The sequence below is a fragment of the Eleutherodactylus coqui genome, chromosome 8 (genome assembly GCF_035609145.1).
Source record: "Eleutherodactylus coqui strain aEleCoq1 chromosome 8, aEleCoq1.hap1, whole genome shotgun sequence".
Classification (NCBI taxonomy): Eukaryota; Metazoa; Chordata; class Amphibia; order Anura; family Eleutherodactylidae; genus Eleutherodactylus; species Eleutherodactylus coqui.
Window position 1 is genome coordinate 172670446 of NC_089844.1, and position 22259 is coordinate 172692704.

The following is a 22259-nucleotide window of genomic DNA, read 5'->3' on the forward strand; positions in this document are numbered from 1 at the left end:
TTTGCCTAATCTCTTTTGTGATGTCTTGGCTTTACCGCTCGAGGAGTCTAACAGTGGAGATAGGGTGAGATTAAAATCTCCACCTAATATGATCTGACCAGTGGCAAAGTGTTTGAGTACTTCAAGTTGTTTTATTAGCCACGTTACTTGGTCCGAGTTAGGGGCATAGAGGTTTGCCAATGTGATTTTAGTTTTTTTGAGTGTACCCCTTATGAAGAGGACCCTACCCTCCCCGTCAGTATGGCGGGTCTCACAGGTGAAGGAAAGAGACTTGTGTATTAGGGTTGAAACCCCCTTGGAGGCGGATGAGGGGTAGGGGTTGTGGAAAGCTGTAGGGAACTGCTTACCGGGCAGGGATATGCATCTGTCTCCCCTGAAGTGGGTCTCCTGCAGAAAGACCACCCCGGACCTATATTTCTTTAGCAGTAGAGCGATGTGGTGTCTCTTGGCTGGAGAATTCAGGCCATTCACATTGAGCATAGTCACCCGGATAGAATCATCCATATTGAGGACGCGGAGCGGACGAACAACTCCTACCCTGGGGGAAAAAAAAGAGAGAAGAGTAGATTATGAGTGGGGATAGGGGCCAGGAGCAGAAACCAGGTGGGCTCCGACCTAGAGAGGATGGTAGAAGTGGTAGGGACGGAGGAAAAGTGTAATCAGGGGGGGGGGGATTTGGGTCCGGTGGGGGGGGGGGATTTGGAGTGGGGAAATCCGCTGCACAACACAGCGCTAGTGGGAAATTATGAAAGAGGGTCCAGGACCACGGACTCACTTAAGGTGGGGGCGAGTTGTCAGGACTTCAGAAAATAAAGAACTGACAACTACGAGATCAGCCTGATCAGTCAGGCACCCACAGGGCTATTAGATGTGGGGTAACTGTTACAGCCTTAAAATGTCTTCTCCTGAAGAGGATGGCAACTGACAAGTAACAAACCGCTTGCTGAGGAGACGTATCAGGACATGCCCCCGCCAAGCTCCCTCGGCGGGATAGACCGGCAGGATACTATAGCCAACAGGGCTCAGTATTAAGTCCGCCAACTCAATTGCAGCAGGAAGTAGTCCAAAGAGGCCAGAGAAATCCTCCTAGGAGAAACTGCATCAAAGAAGAAGGAGTTCAAGACGAATCTGACGTTCAGCCATCCGAGTTAACTGTTGAATCTTTAGCCGTCTTTTTCTTTGGTCTGGGAGACTTAGGATTGCCCGCGACATGCCAGGGCTCCGGTAGGGTCAGCTGGGGTAGTTTCGGGAATTCAGGCAGTGGCATCCAACTACGGAGGTTGATGGGATCCATCTCTAGATGTTCCCAGCAGTTGTGCAGGTCCTCTCGAGAGCGAACCATAAGCCTGCGGCCCTTGAAGAAGATAGCAATGCCAAAAGGGAAGAGCCATGTGTATCGGATGTCTCTTGCTCTAAGAGCCTCCAGCAGGGGGCGAAGTATGCGTCGCTTTGCTAAGGTGGCAGGCGACAGATCTTGGTAGATCTGAATCGGGGCATCCCCATATTTTAAGTCCTTGCAAAGTCTGGCAGCTTTTAGGACTGCGGAGGCGTCCTGGAAGGAAAGGATCTTGTAGACGACATCTCTTGGGGGATCAGTCGAGGGGGGAAGGGGTCTGAGAGCACGGTGAATGCGCTCGATTGAAATTATCGCTGCTCTGTCCGCCCCAAGTAGCTGAGCAAAAATCTCCTTGGCCACCTTACTGAGGGCATCTGCTGCCCAGGACTCCGGAATGCCTTTAAAGCGAACATTGCATCGACGATTACGATTTTCAAGGTCCTCCTGAAGTATAAGGGCTTTATTAAGATTATCATGCTGGTCTTTCAGGATGTTTGCTAAGGTTAGTGCATGTGAAGTAACTGCAGCAGTAGTTGTCTCTAAGTCATCAACTCTCCTCCCCGTCTGCTTAATGTCCTCTTTTATTTCAGAGAGCTCATTCATTATGGGGCGCATAGCATTGAGAATAAGCTCCTTCATAAACCCCTTTGAGACCCCCTCTGAATCCTCATCATCAGATGAGAGCTCTCCCCCTTCCTCCTTACTGTAACATGAAGCAGCCTGTGGGGCCGGCGCCATCTTTGGAGACGGGTGGGGGGAGCGCGCTCCGCGCTCCTTCAGGTAGCGCTCCATCCCCGACTGATTTTTGAGAGCTCTCGGAGTGGAGAGCTGTTCACCTCCCTTCTCCTTCATGTTTCTTCTCATTATCAAGGCTGTAAGTAGCGCTGTGGGTCCTCTGTGGGTGCCGTTCTGCAGGAGCTCCGGGCTTAAGCGGCCATCTTGCTCCTCGTGCAGGCTCCGCCCCCTCTAACTGCGGATTTTGATAGAGAATTGCAGGCAGGTTTTAAGCCCTTTTCAATTCCGCATCAAAATCCACAGAAGGACCTGCAAATTTTGTTGCAGATTTTACTGCATCTTGTGGCCTATTCTGTCCCATGTGAAAAAAGTTCGCCTACAGCAAACTATGTTGCATGCCTCTTAACCCTTTTAAGACCAGATACATTTTGGGGGGGCCCAAGGGCATCATTTTTTATACTATATAATGCATTGAATAGCCTATAAATTAAAAAAAAAAATTTCCGCAATGTCAATTGTGGAAGGACCGTGGGTTGGACAGCTTCCATTGACTGCGTAAGAGATGATCGCGGATTCCGCAATTCAAACCCGATCGTGTGCAAGCGGCCTTATTGTTGAAGGTCTTAATAAAGATTCATACGTGGCAGCCTTGAGAGCCTTCAGTAGTCTCCGGCCTGCGATGCCAACACATTGGCACCCTATATTATTTTTCTGGTAGACGTTTTTTGTGCATCGTTTTTTAGGTGTTGATTCCCAGTCTGTGTAGATGTATTAATTAGCCCAGGGGGCAATCATATTAACTTGCGCCATCCACTCAGCCTCGGGTGCCTCAGGAGTTCATTAATTGCAGTTCTTACTTTTCTTTTATTTTCTTGTGTCCATTCAAATTTTTTTCGGACCTCCTTTACTATAGCAACTCGGAGATTGGCCGGGATGGCATATTTATCTCCATAACCATCAAAAGTTGTGTTTTTCACCCACTCTTGATACATGTCAAAGGGTACAAAGTGTTTGAACAGCAAGCAAGCAAATGTGCTCACCTTCCCTTCATGGTTCTCAACCATTAGTTTAATATCAGTGTCCACCAGGTCTCGCAATTTTATATTGTGACGACATTGTCTCTTAGGATGCCGGGGGTTTGAGGGTCTTTTACTGTTCTTTGATGTCCGCCTTGTGTTCTTAGCTATACTCATCTCTAGAGACTTTACGGCTTTAGATTGTTTTGTTTGTGAGTGAAAATAGTCTTCCGAACTCTCAGATGAATTCTCTTTTCTATATCTTTGTTTCCGGCGTGGTCTACCAAGTGGAGAAGAAGACATTCTGTTTGTTCTGTCTCTCAGCCTGTAGGCTATGGGAATAAAAATGAGAAGATGTAAAAGTGTCCATTATAGGTGGAGAAGAAAAAACTTTTTCACAGTTTTTCATGACCCCACTAGCCATCTTATAATGCAAGTCCCTGTTTCAATTCACCCAAATGCTATGCCCAACATCATTAATGAGATTTTCTAAGATCCAGGTGGGTCTTGGAAACCCTTTTATGTCGAAAAGTAAATATTTTCACCACTCACTGTTTTGAAAACAACTCCTTTTGGTATCACAGCCTCATCCCTCCCAAGGATCCTCTGGTCGCATTGTAATGTGAGTGGACCAGGGTGTGATGCCAGGCAAAGGATGGTTGTCACCCACAGGAGGAATGCACAGGAAATAAGACAAAAACACAACAAAGTTCTTGCAACTCGAATCTCTTCTGCTCCGAAGCGGTTATTCACAAAGGTACAACATGCTTGGTAATTCCACAAAAGACACAATACTTAGTTATAGTCTGATGGAAACAACTATTTACAATGGTTGACCTTTGGTGACTGCCCCTTTATACAGCCTCTAACTGTGGTTCGTTGCTGTGGTGCATGCAGACGGCCCTTGAACAGGGATAGTGACACCCTCTCTCTATGGTATAGTACCTCCCCAGGTCTCTAACAGTCTTTACCATGGGGAGACTCCTTGCAGCGCCCTTTTACTGCTATACAAACACTGTCATTTGGCAGGGGTTAATACAGTTTAGTCCGAAGGCCATAAAAGCGATATGTTCTTGACACTGGGGCCTTGCGCAATTTCAACAACCATTTGACCCCTAAGTGACCAAGCCTGTTTGCGCCTTAATGACCAGGCCAATTTTGGAAATCTGACATCTGTCACTTTAACATGGATTAACACCGTAAAGGTTTTTCACATCCAAGTGATTCTGACATTGTTATTTCACCACATATTGTACCTCATTTAAGCTGTAAAAGTAGACCGATAGAAGTTGTGTATAGTTATTAAAAGCGTCAAAATTGGGAAAAAATTTTTTTAATCGCCATTTTTCACATTTCCAAATGCAATACCCTTAAATATGTCAAAACATAATATTTGAGAAATATTAATAAGAAATTTTTTATAATATATATATTTCCATCTGTTTACTTTATTCTGGGCTCACATTGGAAAAACTTTCTTTTTTTTTAAACCATTTAGGAGTTGTACAAATTTAACATTAATTATTAAGATTTTGAGGAACACTTTGTTTTCCTGCACCAAACCAAGATTACAAAGGTTCATTAGTGTCAGGATGATAGATACCCCCACAAATGACCCCATTTAAAAAACTACACCCCTTAATGTATTCACTGAGGGGGTCAGGAGTATTTTCACCCCACAGTTTTTTCAGAAGTTAATGCAATTTAGAGGAGAAAAAATTAAATTTCATATTTTTGCAAATATGTCATTTTAAAGGCATTTTGTTTTCTATAGTACACATGAAAATGAGGATTGACACCCCAAAATTAATACTCCTGTTTGTCCCGTGTTCAGAAATATACCCATTGTGGCCCTTAACTACTGTTTGTATGCACAACAGGGCCCCAACCGAAAGGAGCAGACGGTGGTGTTCAGAACAGACATTTTGCTTTAAGGCGATTTAGGCCCCATAGCACACATGTATGGCCCTTGAGCGGTTAAAATGACAGAGTACCCCCACAAATGACCCCATTTTGAAAAGTAGACCCCTTAACGAATTCATCTAGGGGTGTACTGTGTATTTAGACCCCACTGTTTTTTAATGAATCTAAGCATAGCAGAAGGAAAAATTACGATTTTCATTTTTTTGGCAATTGTGTCATTTTAAAAACAGGTTTTTTGTACAGTGTACATAGGAATGAAGACATTCACCCCAAAATGGATACCCCTGTTTGTCCCGTGTTCAGAGAGATACCCATTGTGGCCCTAATCTACTTACAGGACACATTGCAAGGCCTATAATGGAGGGAACATCTGCTGGATTTCAGGGCACAACTGAATAAATTCCAGGCCCCATTGCTCACTTGTGCAGAAAGAAATTGACTCCCTAAAAATAATCTCCCTCCCCCCGATCCCCATTTTTGCCATTCCCCAAATCTTTGATAAAAGTAATGATGTAAACTGTGGGGTATGTTCGAAGATAGGGGTAATTACGGAGGCTGGTTGGGATGGGCACATGGGGCAATAAAACCGGGTATCCTCCTCCTCTCATGCTATTTTGGGGGGTATTTCGTGACCTCAGCGGCAGGGATGGGCTGTAAAAAGTGGCGCTCTGTAAGTCTCCATAAGCCTGCTGAGGTGCGGCGGTCTTACACAGAAGGCGCTCAACAAGCTGCTCCTGGAACTGCAGGAAGGCGAGCGTTCCCGGGGCTTCTTGTAAATTATGTATTACAGGTAGCGATCTGAATAACGCTGGGCTCATGCAGCCATATGTGGAATCCAGTTGCGGAGGCCCGCAATGGATCCCAGCTGTGACCCTGGCCGTGGCGCTGCATACAGCCGCGTAATGTACTGAGCATTACTGCATACTCACGCAGACGGTCATGCGCAGTACACCGTTTTTTTGTTTGTATTTCCCATGCCGACACTTAGCGATGACGCGGGTACCAGCAGCCCGTATACAACATAGTTGCGTATGGGCTGTAGGTATGTCTGCGACCATGGAGCACAATGGGCTCTATGTCGTGGATATCTGTGGTATAATAGAGCATGCTGCATTTAGTTTTCTGCGAGTGGATTACGTTATTCCGACCCGCTAATGTGAGCGGAATTGTGTAATCAAGTGCATTTGATTGATCTGCGGATTACCGCAGATCAAAGACAGGCATAATACGCAATTTCTATCCGGTCATGTGAGACCAGCCCAAGGTAGATCGCTATCTTTTTATCATGTGACCGGGGACCGCTCAACGAGGCCACCAGTTACTGCTGCAGGCACTCAGCGACTGTTGGTCGCCGGGAGCAGGGAGATTTAACATTTCCCAGGCTCCCCAGCCCCTGTGCATGTGTCTGGCATTTCGCTGGGGGGTGCATGCGCAGAAGCCGGGGAAGGTCCGTGGAGGAGGATCGCATCAGGGTTCAAATGCGGAGGCCTTCGGGAAGATGTTTCATCTCCTCTCACTGATCGCATCGGTGAGGGGAGATGAAACTTCAACTTTTACTAAAACTTTTACGTGATCGCTATTATGCATTGGATAATGGCGATCACGTGACCAGGAACCGCACACCGTGGGCCCCCATGACATCTCCAGGCTCTCGGCTATCTTTGGTCGCCGGGAGCAGGGAGATTTTAAATTTCCCGGGCAATTTTTGACTTTTGCGAATGCGTCCACCATTATGATGACGGGTGCATTTACCAATGCCGGGGTAAGGTCTGCGGATATATATCCCAACTGGGGACAAATTTGGGGACCTTAGTTATGTAATTTCATCTCCCCTCATGGATATGATCCGTAAGGGGAGATGAAACTTTAACTTTTTAAATTATATTTTTTTTACTTTCCATAGTTCCTGTTATCTAATGGATAACAGTGATCATGTGATCAGGAACCACATACAGCCGTCCCCGGTTACATCTCCCTGCACTCGGCTATCTGCGACAGTCGGTTGCAGGGTTATTTTAAACTTCCGGGGACCTCTGTGCTTCTGCGCATGCGCGCCACATTGTAATCGCTCCGATCCATGAGGGGAGGTGAAAATAAGTTTTTTTTTCACTTTTTGTACACTTTTCCGTGATCACAGTTATGCATTGGATAATGGCGATCACGGTACCGGGGACCAGTCACCGCGGTCCCCGGGGACATCTCCTGCCTCCCGACTACCTTCAGGAGTCGGGAGCCAGGAGATTTAAAATTTGCTGCAGCTCCGGGCCTTCTGCACAAGCGGCAGACGTAATGCCGCCTGGCACGCATGCGCAGAAGGCGTCTGGTCCAGATCAGCAGGGGACAGCATGGAGAACGGGGGTGAGTATTCTCAGCTGCCCCCATTGATCCGATCCATGAGCTGAATCTTCAACTTTTTAAAAACTTATTTGCACCTTTTTCAGAGTTTGTGGCTCTTTGTTATTTGGGGAGTGTGATCTTACAAGGTGGCCGGGGATCAGAGTGAGGGTGGTGGATTATAGACCACCTTCAGTTGCTGGCTCATTGGAAAAGAGTCATGATGCCATCTAGCGCTGCTCTATCTGTTAAAGAACAATTTTACACAGTAGCTCAATGTCATTTCCTTACCTAAACCCTTCCTTGGTGTCTTTTCTTCTACATTCACACTCTTTTCACGTACTAAAAAAAAACATATAGTTCAAAATATCATGCATGTGAATACAGAACCCAAAGGTATTGCTGTTATAGACAGTTACCCACCCATATCAATATATTTGAATCCTTTGGTCACATTGTACAAAGTAGTGTCATTATTGATGACAATTAGTAAAAAATCCAAGCTGTGGACTATTGATAACTTACAAGGGCTCTTTACAAGACAGTAGTCTTAGAAGATCCATTCTCAAGTATCAAAAGTTAGTAATGGAAGTCTCAGAATAAAAACAACAAAAACGAAACTTGACATATCCTTAAAAAATAAGTGAACCCTTTTGAATTTCCTAGATTTTTGCATTGATTACTAAGAAAGTGTGATTGCATTTAAGTCACAATTACACAAACATAATGTAGCTAATGACACCCTGACAGTTGTATCATTCATGTTTGTTATTGTGATCATCCACAGCGCCGAGAAAAAGGTGGGAGAAAAAGTGAATGGGCGCTTGAATTTAATAGCCTGTGGTTCCCCTTTATCCGTGACCACCTTTAGCTGCAATTAAGACTTACACCAATGTTTCCCAACTCCAGTCCTCAAGGCATACAAGCAGGTCATGTTTTCTGGATTTCCTCAGTATTGCATAGGAGATGTAATTATTGTCAGTGCCTCAGACATTCCCACAGGTGTTCTTACTAGAGGAGATCCTGAAAACATGACCTGTTCGGGTGCCTTGAGGACTGGAGTTGGGAAACACTGACACACAACGTTAAGGAAGAATTTTGGACTGTTCCTCCTTGCAAATGTGTTACAGTTCATTAGTATTTCTGGGATGCCTTGTGTTCACAGCCCTTTAGGTTATGTCACAGCATCTCCATAGAGTTAAGGTTAGGACTCTGATTTGACCATTTTATAACACAAATCTGGTTCTTTTCCCTCCATTTTTTTGTGGCTTTCTTGCGTACTTTGAGGCATTCTCTTGTTGCATCACCCAACATCTCTTCAGCTTGAGGTCATGGATGGCTGCGATTTTATTGTCCTGTAAGATGTTGTGATCCATCTTAGAATGTATTGTTCCCTCAATGATCAAATGACCTCTAGGCCCTGAAATGCAAAGCAGCCTCAAGACATGAAGTCCTTCCACCATAGCCAGGGACGAGACTAAAGGCGCCAGGAGCCAAATTTCAGCTCGGGATCTCCCACCTGTACCCGTACCCATACCTAAACCGTGCTGCATACAGCTGCAAAACTAATTTACATACATGAACTAGCCCCTTGCCATAAGCTTCCTAAACGTGACTCATGTCCTGGAGTACGTGAAAATTTGTTTGTAGCCCCTTAGGCTGCTCATGTTTTTCACAGCATTTTTGAATTGCAAATAAAAAACACATTAGAAAATTGCATGCAGTACTTAAAAACCACGTGTGTTTAAAGAATATATGTTTGGTTTTTTTTTAAACTGAATGCAGGTTTTTAATGCATTTTTTAATTATGTGTAAAGTGTGCAATCATGTACTGGAGATACCCAGGTTATATCAGCATGGTATATATCACTATATATACAGGAGTTGTATAACTTAAACCAGCTGTACATATCAAACTACTAACGACCACTTGTCTGTATGTGTGTGAGTGCTTCTCATGTTCCGCCCCTGGTGATGCCATTGCTCCGCCCCCTGGTGACGCCATCGAAGGTCCTACAACATATATAAAACACAGAGTCTGACCGACAGAAGAACAATAAAGTTAGGGTTCTTGGAAGGGTAGGACAAAAATAACACACTGAGAATGCAACTAAGCCGTTGTCTCAGAAGACACAACTCAGCAGTCCTGACAGAAGACAACAACCTACCTCTACCACAGAGATCCAGCGGGCTGAAGGACCTGTGGTGATGTCAATGCTGTGGGAGGAGCCAAGCTGTGCGTGTGATGTGTGAGGTGTAGTAGAGCTGTGTGTGTACCTGTACCATGTAGCAGAGCTGCATGGTGCATTGCACCACCAGAAACACTGGTACTATAATTTCCTACACAACTCAGCAGTCCTGACAGAACACACTGAGCTATCACCACCACAGAGATCCAGTGGGCTGAAGGACCAGTGGTGATGTCACTGCTGTGGGAGGAGCCAAGCTATGTTTGTCTTTTGTGGTAATCAAGCTACTGTGAGTATGATGTGCCACCAAAAACACTGGTACTATAATGTCCTAATAATTATTATTCAAATTATACACAGGAGATACCCAGGTTATACCAGCATGCTCCATATGACTATATACAGGAGATGTATAATTTATGCCAGCTGTACATATATAATTATATTCAGGAGATAACCAGGTTATACTACCATGCTCCATATCACTATATACAAGGTAAATATAACTTATACCAGCTGTACATATAAAATTATATATAGGAGATACCCAGGTTATACCAACATACTCCATATCACTAAATACAGGAAGATGTATAACTTATACCAGATGTACATATATAATCATATACAGTAGATATCCAGGTTATACCAGTATGATCCATATCACTACATACAGGAAGATGCATAACTTATACCAGGTGTACATATATAATCATATACAGTAGATACCCAGGTTATACCAGTATGGTCCATATCACTATATACAGGACATGTATAACTTATTCTAGCTTTACATGTATAATTGTATACAGCAGATACCCAGGTTATACCAGCATGGTCTATATCACTATATACTAAAAACAGATCTGTCAATAACCAGGCTTTGTGTGTCTTAATTTAATGAGTAAAGCACCTGTGAAACGCACAATTCCATCTTAACGGAAACACCTTTTTCTTATTAGCTCTTGAAGATGTAAATAACACAAAGGTTCATTTACTTTTTTCCTTGCACTATGGATGGTGAATGGTACAACTGTCTGTGTTACTAGTTACGTTGTGTTTGTGTATAACCGTGACTTAGCTACAATCAGACCACATTACATTAGTAAGGATTGTAAAAATCCAGGGGTTAACTTGTCCCAAAAACAATAATTGAGCTACTATTGTTCTTGATAGATGTGGAAAAACATAGTGGGTTGAGTTTTCGCTACGGTCATTGTTCTGACTTCAGTCCCAGACCCCATTTTGCCACGGCTGATAATGCAGATGACTCCGTACTTCATTCAATATAATTACAATAGAGAACTGGAAACACTGATTGGATTCTATCTAAACACTTGTGTCATGGTGCCAGATGTTCCTCAACCATGAGGTGGTCCCAGACAGATCATAGGTCATACTTACCTCTCTGGATACTTTCCTTCAGGTCGACGCTGACTTGACGCTCGTTGATGTCCTGTAAAACCTGCACAGTTATGTCAGGTCCATTTTTGATAGTATAATACCGTATAATGCAGTCAACCACGTCCTTTGCTGATTTTTCATCCAACAGGCTGGAGGGTATTTTCTGATATTGGGGTTGTACATCGATAGAGGACAGTTTCCTTTTGAATTTTTGGAGTGACTCTTTGCCTATATTCTCCAATGCATGGGTCAGGATATCTGTTATCTCTTCCGTCATATTTCTCATATGAGATGGGGGTCTGTAAATCCTGTTATGGGGACACAATATATTTTAATATAGTTATAATACTGCAAAGCTAAGTCCCAAATCCCATGCCTTGTAGGAGAGAAGTGGCCACATGAGCTTGTAGGGCAGAACCCTAAGGCCTCCTTCCCACGAGCGTGACGGGCTCCGCCGCGTAATATTACGCGGCGAAGCCCATGACAGCGCCCCCCAGAGCCCCTATACTTACCTGCGGTTCCGTCTTCTTCGCGCCCGCATCACGCTTCCCCGCCCACCGCCGGCGCGTCACGTGACGCGGCCGGCCGTGTCACGTGACGCGCCGGCCGCGTCATATGACGCGCGGCGGTGGGCGGGAAAGCGTTTTTTCACGCTATCTCCCGCTGGTTACAGCGGGAGATAGCGTGAACGGACGGCTTCTATTGACTGCAATGGAAGCCGTCAGCGCGTACACCCGCGGCAAAGAGAGCATGCCGCGGGTGAGGACGGGAGATTTCACGGTGCGTAATTCCGCGGTGGAATTACGCATCGTGAGCATTATGCTATTAGGTTCAATAAAACCTAATAGCAGGGTGCAACGCAGCGGATTTTTGCCGCGAATTTTTGGCGGCGTAAATCCGTTCATGGGAAGGAGGCCTAAAAGAGGTGGAACCTGGCTTATGTTCACAGAACCCATAGACGGAGCTAACCAAAGGAGGGGCGCTCCTTCTCCATGCGTGTCCTATGAGATGTATCGGCAGGCTTTAGAGAGTGACCCCATGCCATAGACTTTCCTGCACTTCCGCGCCAATATCTGCATCAGATCTGCAATAAAATCCATGCGTGTTACAGGCATATATTTCACAGGTTTTGCTGCAGTCTCTGCTTTGCAAAAGGCAAAATCAATAGTGAAAATCTGCAACATAATATGATGTACTGAGAACGAAACTCCTCGCAGCTGGTCAATTTGCGCTGCGGATTCTGCTCAGATTTTTCATGCAGCATGTGGCTATTATTTGGTAAAACTCACTTTTCTGCTACTGTAAATGCTGCAGATTCTATGGTGGAAAATCTGCAGTGTATCTGCCCTGTTTGTCTGTACCCTTAAAGGGGATGTTTAGTTACTGGACATCCCCTTTTCAATAGGGCGCCTGTGTAAAAATAATATACAGAAGTATACTTACCTCTCTGCGGTCGCCAGAATCCAGCGCTGCAGCCGCTGCAGTCCTGGAGATTGCTGTGACAGATGATGTCAGGATATCAGGTGATGTCACAGGAAATCAGGTATTTGCTGCAGCTAATGAGAGGCTGCAACGTCACATTTTTGTACTTCATGGCACGTAGAATGTGAGCACTTATGCCAGGAGAATAGGCGGTGATGCTGCAGCAATCACCTGATTTCCTGTGACATTCTATGAATCTCCAGGACTGCAGCGACTGCACTGCTGGATCCTGGTGGCCACAGAGTGGTAAGTATACTTTTGTTTATTATTTTCACACAGGGGCCCTATTGACAAGGGAATGTCCAGCAACCAAACAACCCCTTTAACGGTACAGACACTATCCTACCATAAGTAATTGGATACCTGAGAAAGTCTCAAAAGTAGCATTTATTGTTAATACTTACTGTGGCTCCTCTGACCCTAATTGTGAGGGTATATGTATATATTGCCATATGTTTTTATGCTTTTATACCTGTATGCAAGTTCTATTCAAAGTTAAAATGAGAAAAACTTAATCTGTCGCCTTATATCAGATATTCCAAAGGCCTTGCAAGGCGAAGACAAAATGTATCTTGAACACCGCAAGGAAGAACCGGATACGAAGGCCGTGTGCTTGGCTGTTTTCCCAGAAGCGCCGTATCTAGATAACGACAGTTCAACTACGTATATTACTATCAGTGCCTCAGCCGGAAATGCGGACTTCACATATATGGTTATGCAATGAATTTGAACCAATGAGACCATTACCCATTCCTAGTGATGTGACCAAAGGGTATAAGATCCCATGTAATCTGTAATAAAGTGCGCAGTTATGTCCCCGTGTGAGGAACTATACCAGACCTCCGTGTGTGGTGTCTCTTCTTTACCGCCGGCAGCGGGGCATTGGGGTGGCCTTGATTGGTGCTGTACGCAGAAATTTCCCTGACATAATGATATTGAATAATCTGCGTAGCATACAATCTACAACAGGGAAACTGATCAAGTTTGCCGACACAAAGCTAGGAGGGATAGCTAACACTAGGGAAGAGAGAGTATTTAAAAAGATCTAGATAAGCTTGATCAGTGGTCAGCGACTAACAGAATGGTATTTAACAAGGAGGAATGCAAAGTCCTACATCTAGGCAAGAAAAATTAAAAAAACACATATAGAATGGGAGGAACTCAGCTAAGCAGCAGCACATGTGAATAATACTTGGGTATACTAATAGATCATAGACTGAACATGAGTCAACAATGTGATGCAGCAGCCAAAAAGGCAAACACAATTCTGGGATGCATTAAGAGAAGCATAGAGTCCAGATCACGTGACATAATTATCCCCCTCTACTCTTCCTTAGTCAGACCTCATCTGGAATACTGTGTCCAGTTCTGGGCACCCCACTTTAAAAAAGACATAGACAAACTGGAGCAAGTTCAGAGAAGAGTTACCAAGATGGTGAGCGGTCTGCAAATCATGTCCTATGAGGAACGGCTAAAGGATCTGGGAATGTTTAGCTTGCAAAAAAGAAGGCTGAGAGCAGACTTAATAGTGGTCTACAAATATCTGAAGGGCTGTCACAGTGCAGAGGGATCAGCCCTATTCTCATCTGCACAAGGAAAGACTAGAAGCAATGGGATGAAACTGAAAGGGAGGAGACATAAATCACATATTAGACAGTGAGGGTGATCAATCAGTGGAACAGGTTACCACAGGAGGTGGTGAGTTATCCTTCAATAGAAGTGTTCAAACAAAGGCTGGGCAAATATTTGTCTGGGAATATTTGGTGAATCCTGCACTGAGCAGGGGGTTGGACCAGATGAGCCTGGAGGTCCCTTCCAACTCTACCAGTCTATGATTCCACTAACATCTAACACACTTCAGCTCATATTTCCCTCCATTCATCTTGCAAATGTCTGCCCTATGTTTCAGTTCATCCCAAAGATGTTCTGTAGGGTTCAAGTCGGGACTTTGTGCAGCCAGTTCAATCATGGAACATCCATATCCTCTAAGCAATGAACAAAAAACAGAAACAAAAAGCTAACAGGAAAGAACCCAGACCCCGACCAGGAAATAGTTCTCCAGGCTAGGGAACCCGAAAGAAAAACCCCCTTCAAAGGAAGGTTTCTCAAGGTTCACCCAACCTTTCAAACTCCAGAGAACACCCTTTCACCAAGTCAACGAGAATGTTCCTACTTACTTTGTCTTTGTGGAGGGTTTTATGATGCATTGATAGTAAGCACTGTGCGTTCCATATGTAATACCTAACCACTAGACTTACTAGAAATAAAGTGTAGCGGTCCCTGCCACCCAGATCTCTGAATGTGCCATAACACAAATCAGCATAGGCAAGGCCAGCTAGCCGAGGCCACCCCATGGAAGCCCCTACCCTCTTGTACACCTCTATATTAAAGGGACAATGAAGCAGGAAGTGGTCCATACTCTCCAGAGTGTTGCCACATGCCTCCCAGGGACAACCCCTTTCCTTTGTCTTCTTGTGCTTCAAGTTGTCCCATACGTACAGTTTACCATGGAATCAGCGCCAGGTCAAGTCCCAATACTTAAAAAGGATTATCACTGAATTTAAAAGCAACAAACCTACCCTCAAATCCCACCCTGGGCAATCTCTGAGGGCCAATGGACTCTGAAAACAGGTTGCCAAAACCCTCTGGTCAAGCACATGCCTGGCCAGTGTCCTGACATCACCATCAACGAACATTGGCATAAAACCTTCAGAACCAGTGCAACATAAGCCGGAAGATGTTGTATACAAAAATCCTTCACGCCCTCCTGTCTCCCATTCCTGGAAAAAAAACAGTCCCTTACATGAGGATACCAACGAGGGGGCCCTCTCTTTTCAGAGGTTTGTGATGTTAACTTTCAAAAAGGTATTCACAAGGAATACCACTGGGTTGACCATACCCAACGCGCCTAGTCTCCTCGTGCGGTATGTAACCTCCCTCTTGATTGGGTTCAACCTATTCCCCCTTAACAGCTGGAAGAGTAGGCTGTAGACCCATGACCAAAGAGATTCTGGCCAGGTACATCAACAAAGGGAGCAGGTTGGTTTTGATCAAGTAAACCCTTTCTCTCAAGGTCATAGACCACCCTTTCAGCAGCATTCGTCAACCTGCCTTCCCAGTTTTTCTCAGGATAATTATCTTGGTCAAATCGATGCCTAATATCTTAGCAGGATCTTGGGGTTCTGGGAGAGTGTCCAGAAGATCAGAAGCAAGATCTTCCTCTCCCAGCCAGAGACTCTCACAGTTTTCCCGATTGATCTTTGACTTGGAGACTTTCGACATCACCCACCTCGCCTCTGCTCCAGATGAGAAAAAGATAGTAACATCATCAGTGCACGCCACTGTCCTAAAGGCCAAGCCCAACCCCCCTCAGGTCCATCCTAACCCCTGCCAATGGTCCCTTGTCTACCCTTCTCAGGAAGGGATCAACAGCAAACAAGTAAAGCAAGGGTCTCAGAGGACATCCCTGACAGACACCAGACACGACTACAAAAGGATGCCCAACCCAACCATTCACAATGAGGAAAACTCTCAGCCCCTGAATACAATGTTTTTAACCAACTTACAAACCCCACCTGCAGACCGTATCTCTAATGGACAGACCTAAGGTACTCCTGGTTTACTCGAACAAAAGCTTTAACCTTATCCAGCGAAAATAAAAACCCCTTCCAGAGACCTGCCCTGCCCCGCTCCATAGCCTTCCGGACACACAGCATGCCACTAAACGTGCTTTGACCAGGAACAGAACAATTCAGAGTCCCAGAAAGGAGCTGGGGAGCAAATTTCACCAGCCTAGTGAAAAGCACTTTTGCCACAATCTTTCTGTCTGTATTGAGGAGCACTATGGGCCGCCAATTCTCAATAGGCAGAATAATTAGTGCCAATCTCCTCATTGACTCTGGCAGAACGCCCGAGGATAGACATTTATTAAAAGACTCTGTCAAGAGGGGAGCCAAAATTTCCTTAAATGCTTTATAAAACTCAGATTTTAAGCCATCTGGACTTGGTGACTTTTTGAACTAAAGCCCAACAATCGCCAATCCTTCTTCCTCTTTCGTAATTGCTTCTGTCAAAACTCAGAGAGGGGACTGCTCCTGGTTCAGGAACGTTTTCCGCCAGGAAAGTCCATATTTTGTTTTGATTAAGTTCACTCCAACCCAAGAGATGCAAGTAGAAGCATCTGACGACCTCAAGGATCCCCAAACTGGATCTTTTCAGGGAGCCTGTACTATCTAGCAGACCCATGACCAATTTACTACTCACTGACATCCTTCAGTTCTTGTAGGGGTCAGACGGTACTTCCCAAAATCCCTCTCAAAAACCAACAATGAGTGTCTATCATACTGACATCTCTTGAGCAAGGATTTCACTCCGGAGATGCCTGAGTTTCCTCCTCAAGCTGATACATACATTTTCTGTTCAGGCTTCTGAGGTTGGAGAGTGGTCAGAAGAACCTGCTCACCAGATGTTTGAACATCTCCCACCACTCTGACTTACTGCTCTCTGTGCAGTTTTAAAAAGGACCGCCACTCTGCTTTATGGTTCGGCCGCAAGAGACCAATAGTAGGCTCCACACCTCCTCTAACGCTTAGCTTTGTACATGACTGACAAATTTGTCAGCCTGGTCTTTTGCAAAAATAAAATGTGAGCTTCAACTTAGCTGAGAAAATGAAAGGCCGCACACCTAGCCGCATCTGACTTAAAGGGGTTGTCTCGCGAGAGCAAGTGGGGTTAAGCACTTCTGTATGGCCATATTGATGCACTTTGTAATATACATCGTGCATTAAATATGAGCCATACAGAAGTTATTCACTTACCTTCCCTGCGCTGGCGTCCCTGTCTCCATGGCTCCGTCTAATTTCAGCGTCTAATCTCCCGATTAGACGCGCTTGCACAGAAGGGTCTTTTCCCTTCAGCTTGGTCTGGCACGAGCAGCGTTCTGGCTCCGTCCCCTTCTACGCGTCATCGCGTAGCTCCGCCCCATCACGTGTGCCAATTCCATTCAATCAGGAGGCTGGAATCGGCACACGTGACGGGGCGGGGCTACGCGATGACGCGTAGAAGGGGGCGGAGCCAGAACGCCGCTGCTGCCGGACCGAGCCGAAGGGAAAAGACCCTTCTGCGCAAGCGCGTCTAATCGGGAGATTAGACGCTGGAATTAGACGGAGCCATGGAGACGGGGACGCCAGCGCAGGGAAGGTAAGTGAATAACTTCTGTATGGCTCATATTTAATGCACGATGTATATTACAAAGTGCATTAATATGGCTATACAGAAGTGCATAACCCCACTTGCTTTCGCGAGACAACCCCTTTAATGCTGGCAACATTAATGGATGCCAGAGTCGACAGGGTGAGTGCCACCATCATTGGTGATCAGTGATGGCTTTCCCCTTACTCTCCCCCTCCTCCCTATCAGAGAAAAAGGTCTCCCCTTTATTCCTTTTAGGGCGCCCACCCACTGTCGTTTGCGATTTTCGTGCGTGAAAAACGCAGCGTTTTCCGCACGTTTTTGGCGCGTTTTTTGCGGCATTTTCACGGCTTTTTCGCGCCTTTTCCGTTAATTTCCATTGACATTCATGGGTGCATTAAGAGAAAAATAAGGACACATATGCAACTGACAGTTCCTATGTTAAAAATTGCAACGGACCGAAAAAAAAAAACGCAAGTGGACAAGAACACATTCAATTCTAATTGCTCTTGAGAAAAAACGCAAAACGCAAAGGAAAAAAAAATCGCCAGTGGGTGGGCGCCCTTAAGAGAAACTGAGACATCCATATCACCACTCGCATCCTTACCTTTACCTTCTGCCTCAAGGGTAGGCCCCTTCCCTGAGGAAACCAAATTCCCCCCCCCCCCCCCCTAGAAAGAGATCCAGCATCCCCCAGGGTTCCTTCTTCAAAGATTTCTGCCACCACCTCCGGCACCCCACCCTCAGCCTTTCCTCCTGGCAGGGAAGAGGAGGTGTTATCGAGGGCTTGGAATTGGTTAGAGAGGTTGACCAGAAGGGGACCAATTTGGCTTTCCTATGGTATCTCCCCCAAAGTGAGTGGGACCGAACAATCCAACTCTATAGCCTCCTCCAAGCCACCAGCCCCACCCCCCTCCCTTAGTAATGGAGGAAAGGGGGCTGTGATTGGCTGAGCAGTGGTAGAAGAACCAATCAACAGCCATCACGTTGTAGAGGCGGGATTTATGAATTGGCTGAGCCACAGCCAATCACAGCTATCACATTGGTTCATCCAATGCTGCATTGATTGGCTGAGCAGCGATCAAAGAACTAATCACAGCCATCGCTTCCTGGAGGTGGGATTTATGAATCCCGTAATCAGGAAGTGATATTGTACAAGCGGCTGAGGACTGTGGGAACTGCACAGAACCTATAGAGAGCAGCGGAAGGGACCTGGACCGAGCCTGATAGGTAATGTATCTTTTTTATTTTTAATGTAGTGAAACTATGGCTTATTTTCAGGGTAGGGCTTATAGTTTAAGCCTCCTGGAAAATTAGCTAGGGCTTATTTTTGGGATAAGTCTTATTTTACTTCTGTCTTTATAAAATGTACCGGGACATTTCAAAAAAGATGGAGCAAATTCTGCAGAGGAGGTGAGGGGAGCGCAGCATAGTATGAAATCAGCTGCGGGTGCGCGGCTGATTTTCAGTCGAAATCCGCACCAATGGTACAGATTTTGATTGTTTTTGGATTGCAGAAATGCAGCAGAATTTGCAGCGGAAATTTCTGCTGTGGACATTCCGTAGCATTTCAACCATGTGTAAACATACAGTTAGGCCGCCTGCACACGAGCGGAAATCCCGCCGCGGGATTTCCCGCGGGATTTCCACAGCTGAAAGTCTGCATAGGAGTGCATTAAAATACGCACTCCTATGCAGACGGCCGCGGTTTGGTTTCGCGCGGCAAACAAACCGCGGCATGTCCTAATTTTCTGCGGGGCACGCACTCACCCGGCCGCCGGCTCCGGTCTGCGCATGCGCCGGCTGCGCGGCAGCCGGCACATGAAAGAGCCGGGGCCGCCAGGCGCGGGTGAGTACGCGCTCGTCCCTGCAGGCGCTCGGGTTGGATCGCGCGGCGAGAATTCTCGCTGCCGGATCCGACCCGCTCGTCTGCAGGCAGCCTTAGTCCACTTAAGGTACGCTGCCACATGCAGTGGCCTCAGTAGTAACAGTGTCCCCAACAGTGACTTTAGTAGTAATCGTATTCCCCACAGTGGCCTCAGTAGTAATAGAGCCCCCCTGGAACCCACATACTTACCCGCCTGTTGGTCTTCCGAGTGCCGCTGCTTCTCTTCACAGCGGTGCTGCCGGCGAATGTGTGTATGCCCGCAGCAGCTTCTCCTCCTCTGACCTCTTCTCCTGCGGAGCTAAGCAGAGGAGGTTAAGGGAGGAGAGAAGGAAGATCCCAGATGTACACACTGCCATCAGTGTGTGCATCCAGATGCGGCACCACAAAGTGATTACCAGCTGGGGAGCTGCGGCACCCCGGCTGATAATCACCTTCTTGGTGACCAGACATTCCGAAAGCTGGACAAATGTAGTAGATGTTACCTGCAGTCCTATGCACCACCACAGATTACATAGTGATAGCTATCGGAGTACAGATAATGTAGTAGATGTTACCTGCAGTCCTATGCAACACCACAGATTACATAGTAATAGCTATCGGAGTACAGATAATGTAGTAGATGTCACCTGCAGTCCTATGTAAACACCACAGATAACACAGTGATAACGCTCTGAGGACAGATAATATAGTATATGTCACCTGCAGTCCTATATAAACACCACAGATAACACAGTGATAACTCTCTGAGGACAGATAATGTACTAGATGTCACCTGCAGTCCTATGTAAACACCACAGATAACACAGTGATAACTCTCTGAGGACAGATAATGTAGTATATGTCACCTGCAGTCCTATGTAAACACCACAGATAACACAGTGATAACTCTCTGAGGACAGATAATGTAGTAGATGTCACCTGCAGTCCTATGTAAACACCACAGATAACACAGTGATAACTCTCTGAGGACAGATAATGTAGTAGATGTCACCTGCAGTCCTATATAAACACCACAGATAACACAGTGATACCTCTCTGAGGACAGATAATGTAGTAGATGTCACCTGCAGTCCTATGTAAACACCACAGATAACACAGTGATAACTCTCTGAGGACAGATAATGTAGTAGATGTCACCTGCAGTCCTATGTAAGCACCACAGATAACACAGTGATAACTCTCTGAGGACAGATAATGTAGTATATGTCACCTGCAGTCCTATGTAAACACCACAGATAACACAGTGATAACTCTCTGAGGACAGATAATATAGTATATGTCACCTGCAGTCCTATGTAAACACCACAGATAACAGAGTGATAACTCTCTGAGGACAGATAATGTAGTAGATGCCACCTGCAGTCCTATGTAATACCACAGTTGTACATTATATGTAAGGTGGGACTCAGAGGGGTACTGAGCCTTTCTTGAACCCTGCATCTGCATCCACAAAGAGGGGCCAGTGTCCCCTCTAAGCTATGTACTCTAATCTGGAAAGGAAAGGGTTAAAACAACATACTAATGAGAGCTAACACGTCCATTTACAGCTCTGGTTTTGCATGTTTGTCCTGAATGCCGCCATCTCTACAGTAAATTCTAGACCGGGTGCTCTAGGGTGAGAGCTGCTCCTTGAGGCTATAAGGAGGGTCTGGAGCAGGGGGCACCCCACAATGTCACAGGGGAGAATGTGGATAATCATAAAGGATATGTGGTATTGTCTTTTTGTTGGCTTTACCTGCACCCTCCAGGACTGATCGCCGGATGCCACCATGCAGCGTTTAGGCTTTGTCTCACTTCGCGCTCTTTTGTCGTCCCCCTCACCCCTTGCCTGTTTACACAAGGAAGTTAACTTTAACTTTTTATCTAAAGTTCTTTTAAAGTGACAGTACAGCTGTAATAGGTAACATTTGTGAAGTATGATGCTTGTTATGGAGGGGCTTTACAGCCGTTCAGTTGCACATGCAATGCTTTACTGAATGTATGATGAAGAATAATGTGACCAGAACATTCAACAGTGTTATTTGGAAACAATGCAAACGTTTACTAACATTTGATTAACACTATTAGGCCGGCTTCACACGGGACGGAAATCTTGCGGCTTTTCGGGGGGGCCAAGCCGCGAGATTTCAGCGGGAGAGCCGCAGTTTCAAACCCCCGGCATTTCGCTGCAAGTTTTGGAGCACTTCAGCTGCCGATATTCTGTTGCAGCTTTCTCTACCCATAGAGAGGAGTGAAAAAAAGAAAAAGAATTGACATGCTGTGGCTGTCAATTCCACGCCGCAACGCCAGTTCCACACAGATTTGTCGCAACGGATTGGCCACCTCGTGTGGACGAGATTTTTGTAAAAGGGCTGGCTAATCTACATGGCTGGCTAATCCCGGGATTAGGAGCGAAAGGCGGATTTGCCGCATGGATTTGCCGCACTGATTTGCAGCGGGACCACGCCCAGTGGCGGGAAAACCACCGCCAGCAGCGGCGGCACCACAACCCCCAGCGGGTCCACCACAATCCCCAGCGGGTCCAGCACAACCCCCAGCGGGTTCAGCAGCTTTTCCACCGCCACTACCACCACCGGCAGCAGCACTACAACCCCCAGCGGGACCACGCCCAGTGGCGGGAAAACCACCACCAGCAGCGGCGGCACCACAACCCCCAGCGGATCCACCACAACCCCCAGCGGGTCCACCACAACCCCCAGCGGGTCCAGCAGCTTTCCCAGCACCACTACAACCACCAGCAGCAGCACTACAACCCCCAGCGC

At 46.0% G+C, this 22259-nt stretch overlaps 1 protein-coding gene across 1 annotated transcript; it reads right to left on the reverse strand.

Annotated features, from left to right (window-relative positions):
* Positions 1-500: 500 nt before the first annotated feature.
* On the reverse strand, positions 501-21307 carry LOC136577194 (uncharacterized). The gene is made up of 4 exons (XM_066576994.1): positions 21233-21307; positions 10938-11245; positions 7636-7686; positions 501-3419 (listed from the first exon to the last, which is right to left on the reverse strand). The coding sequence occupies exons 2-4, from the start codon at positions 11221-11223 to the stop codon at positions 2863-2865; spliced, it is 894 nt and encodes a 297-aa protein (XP_066433091.1). The 5' UTR covers positions 11224-11245; positions 21233-21307; the 3' UTR covers positions 501-2862.
* Between the last annotated feature and the right edge of the window lie 952 nt (positions 21308-22259).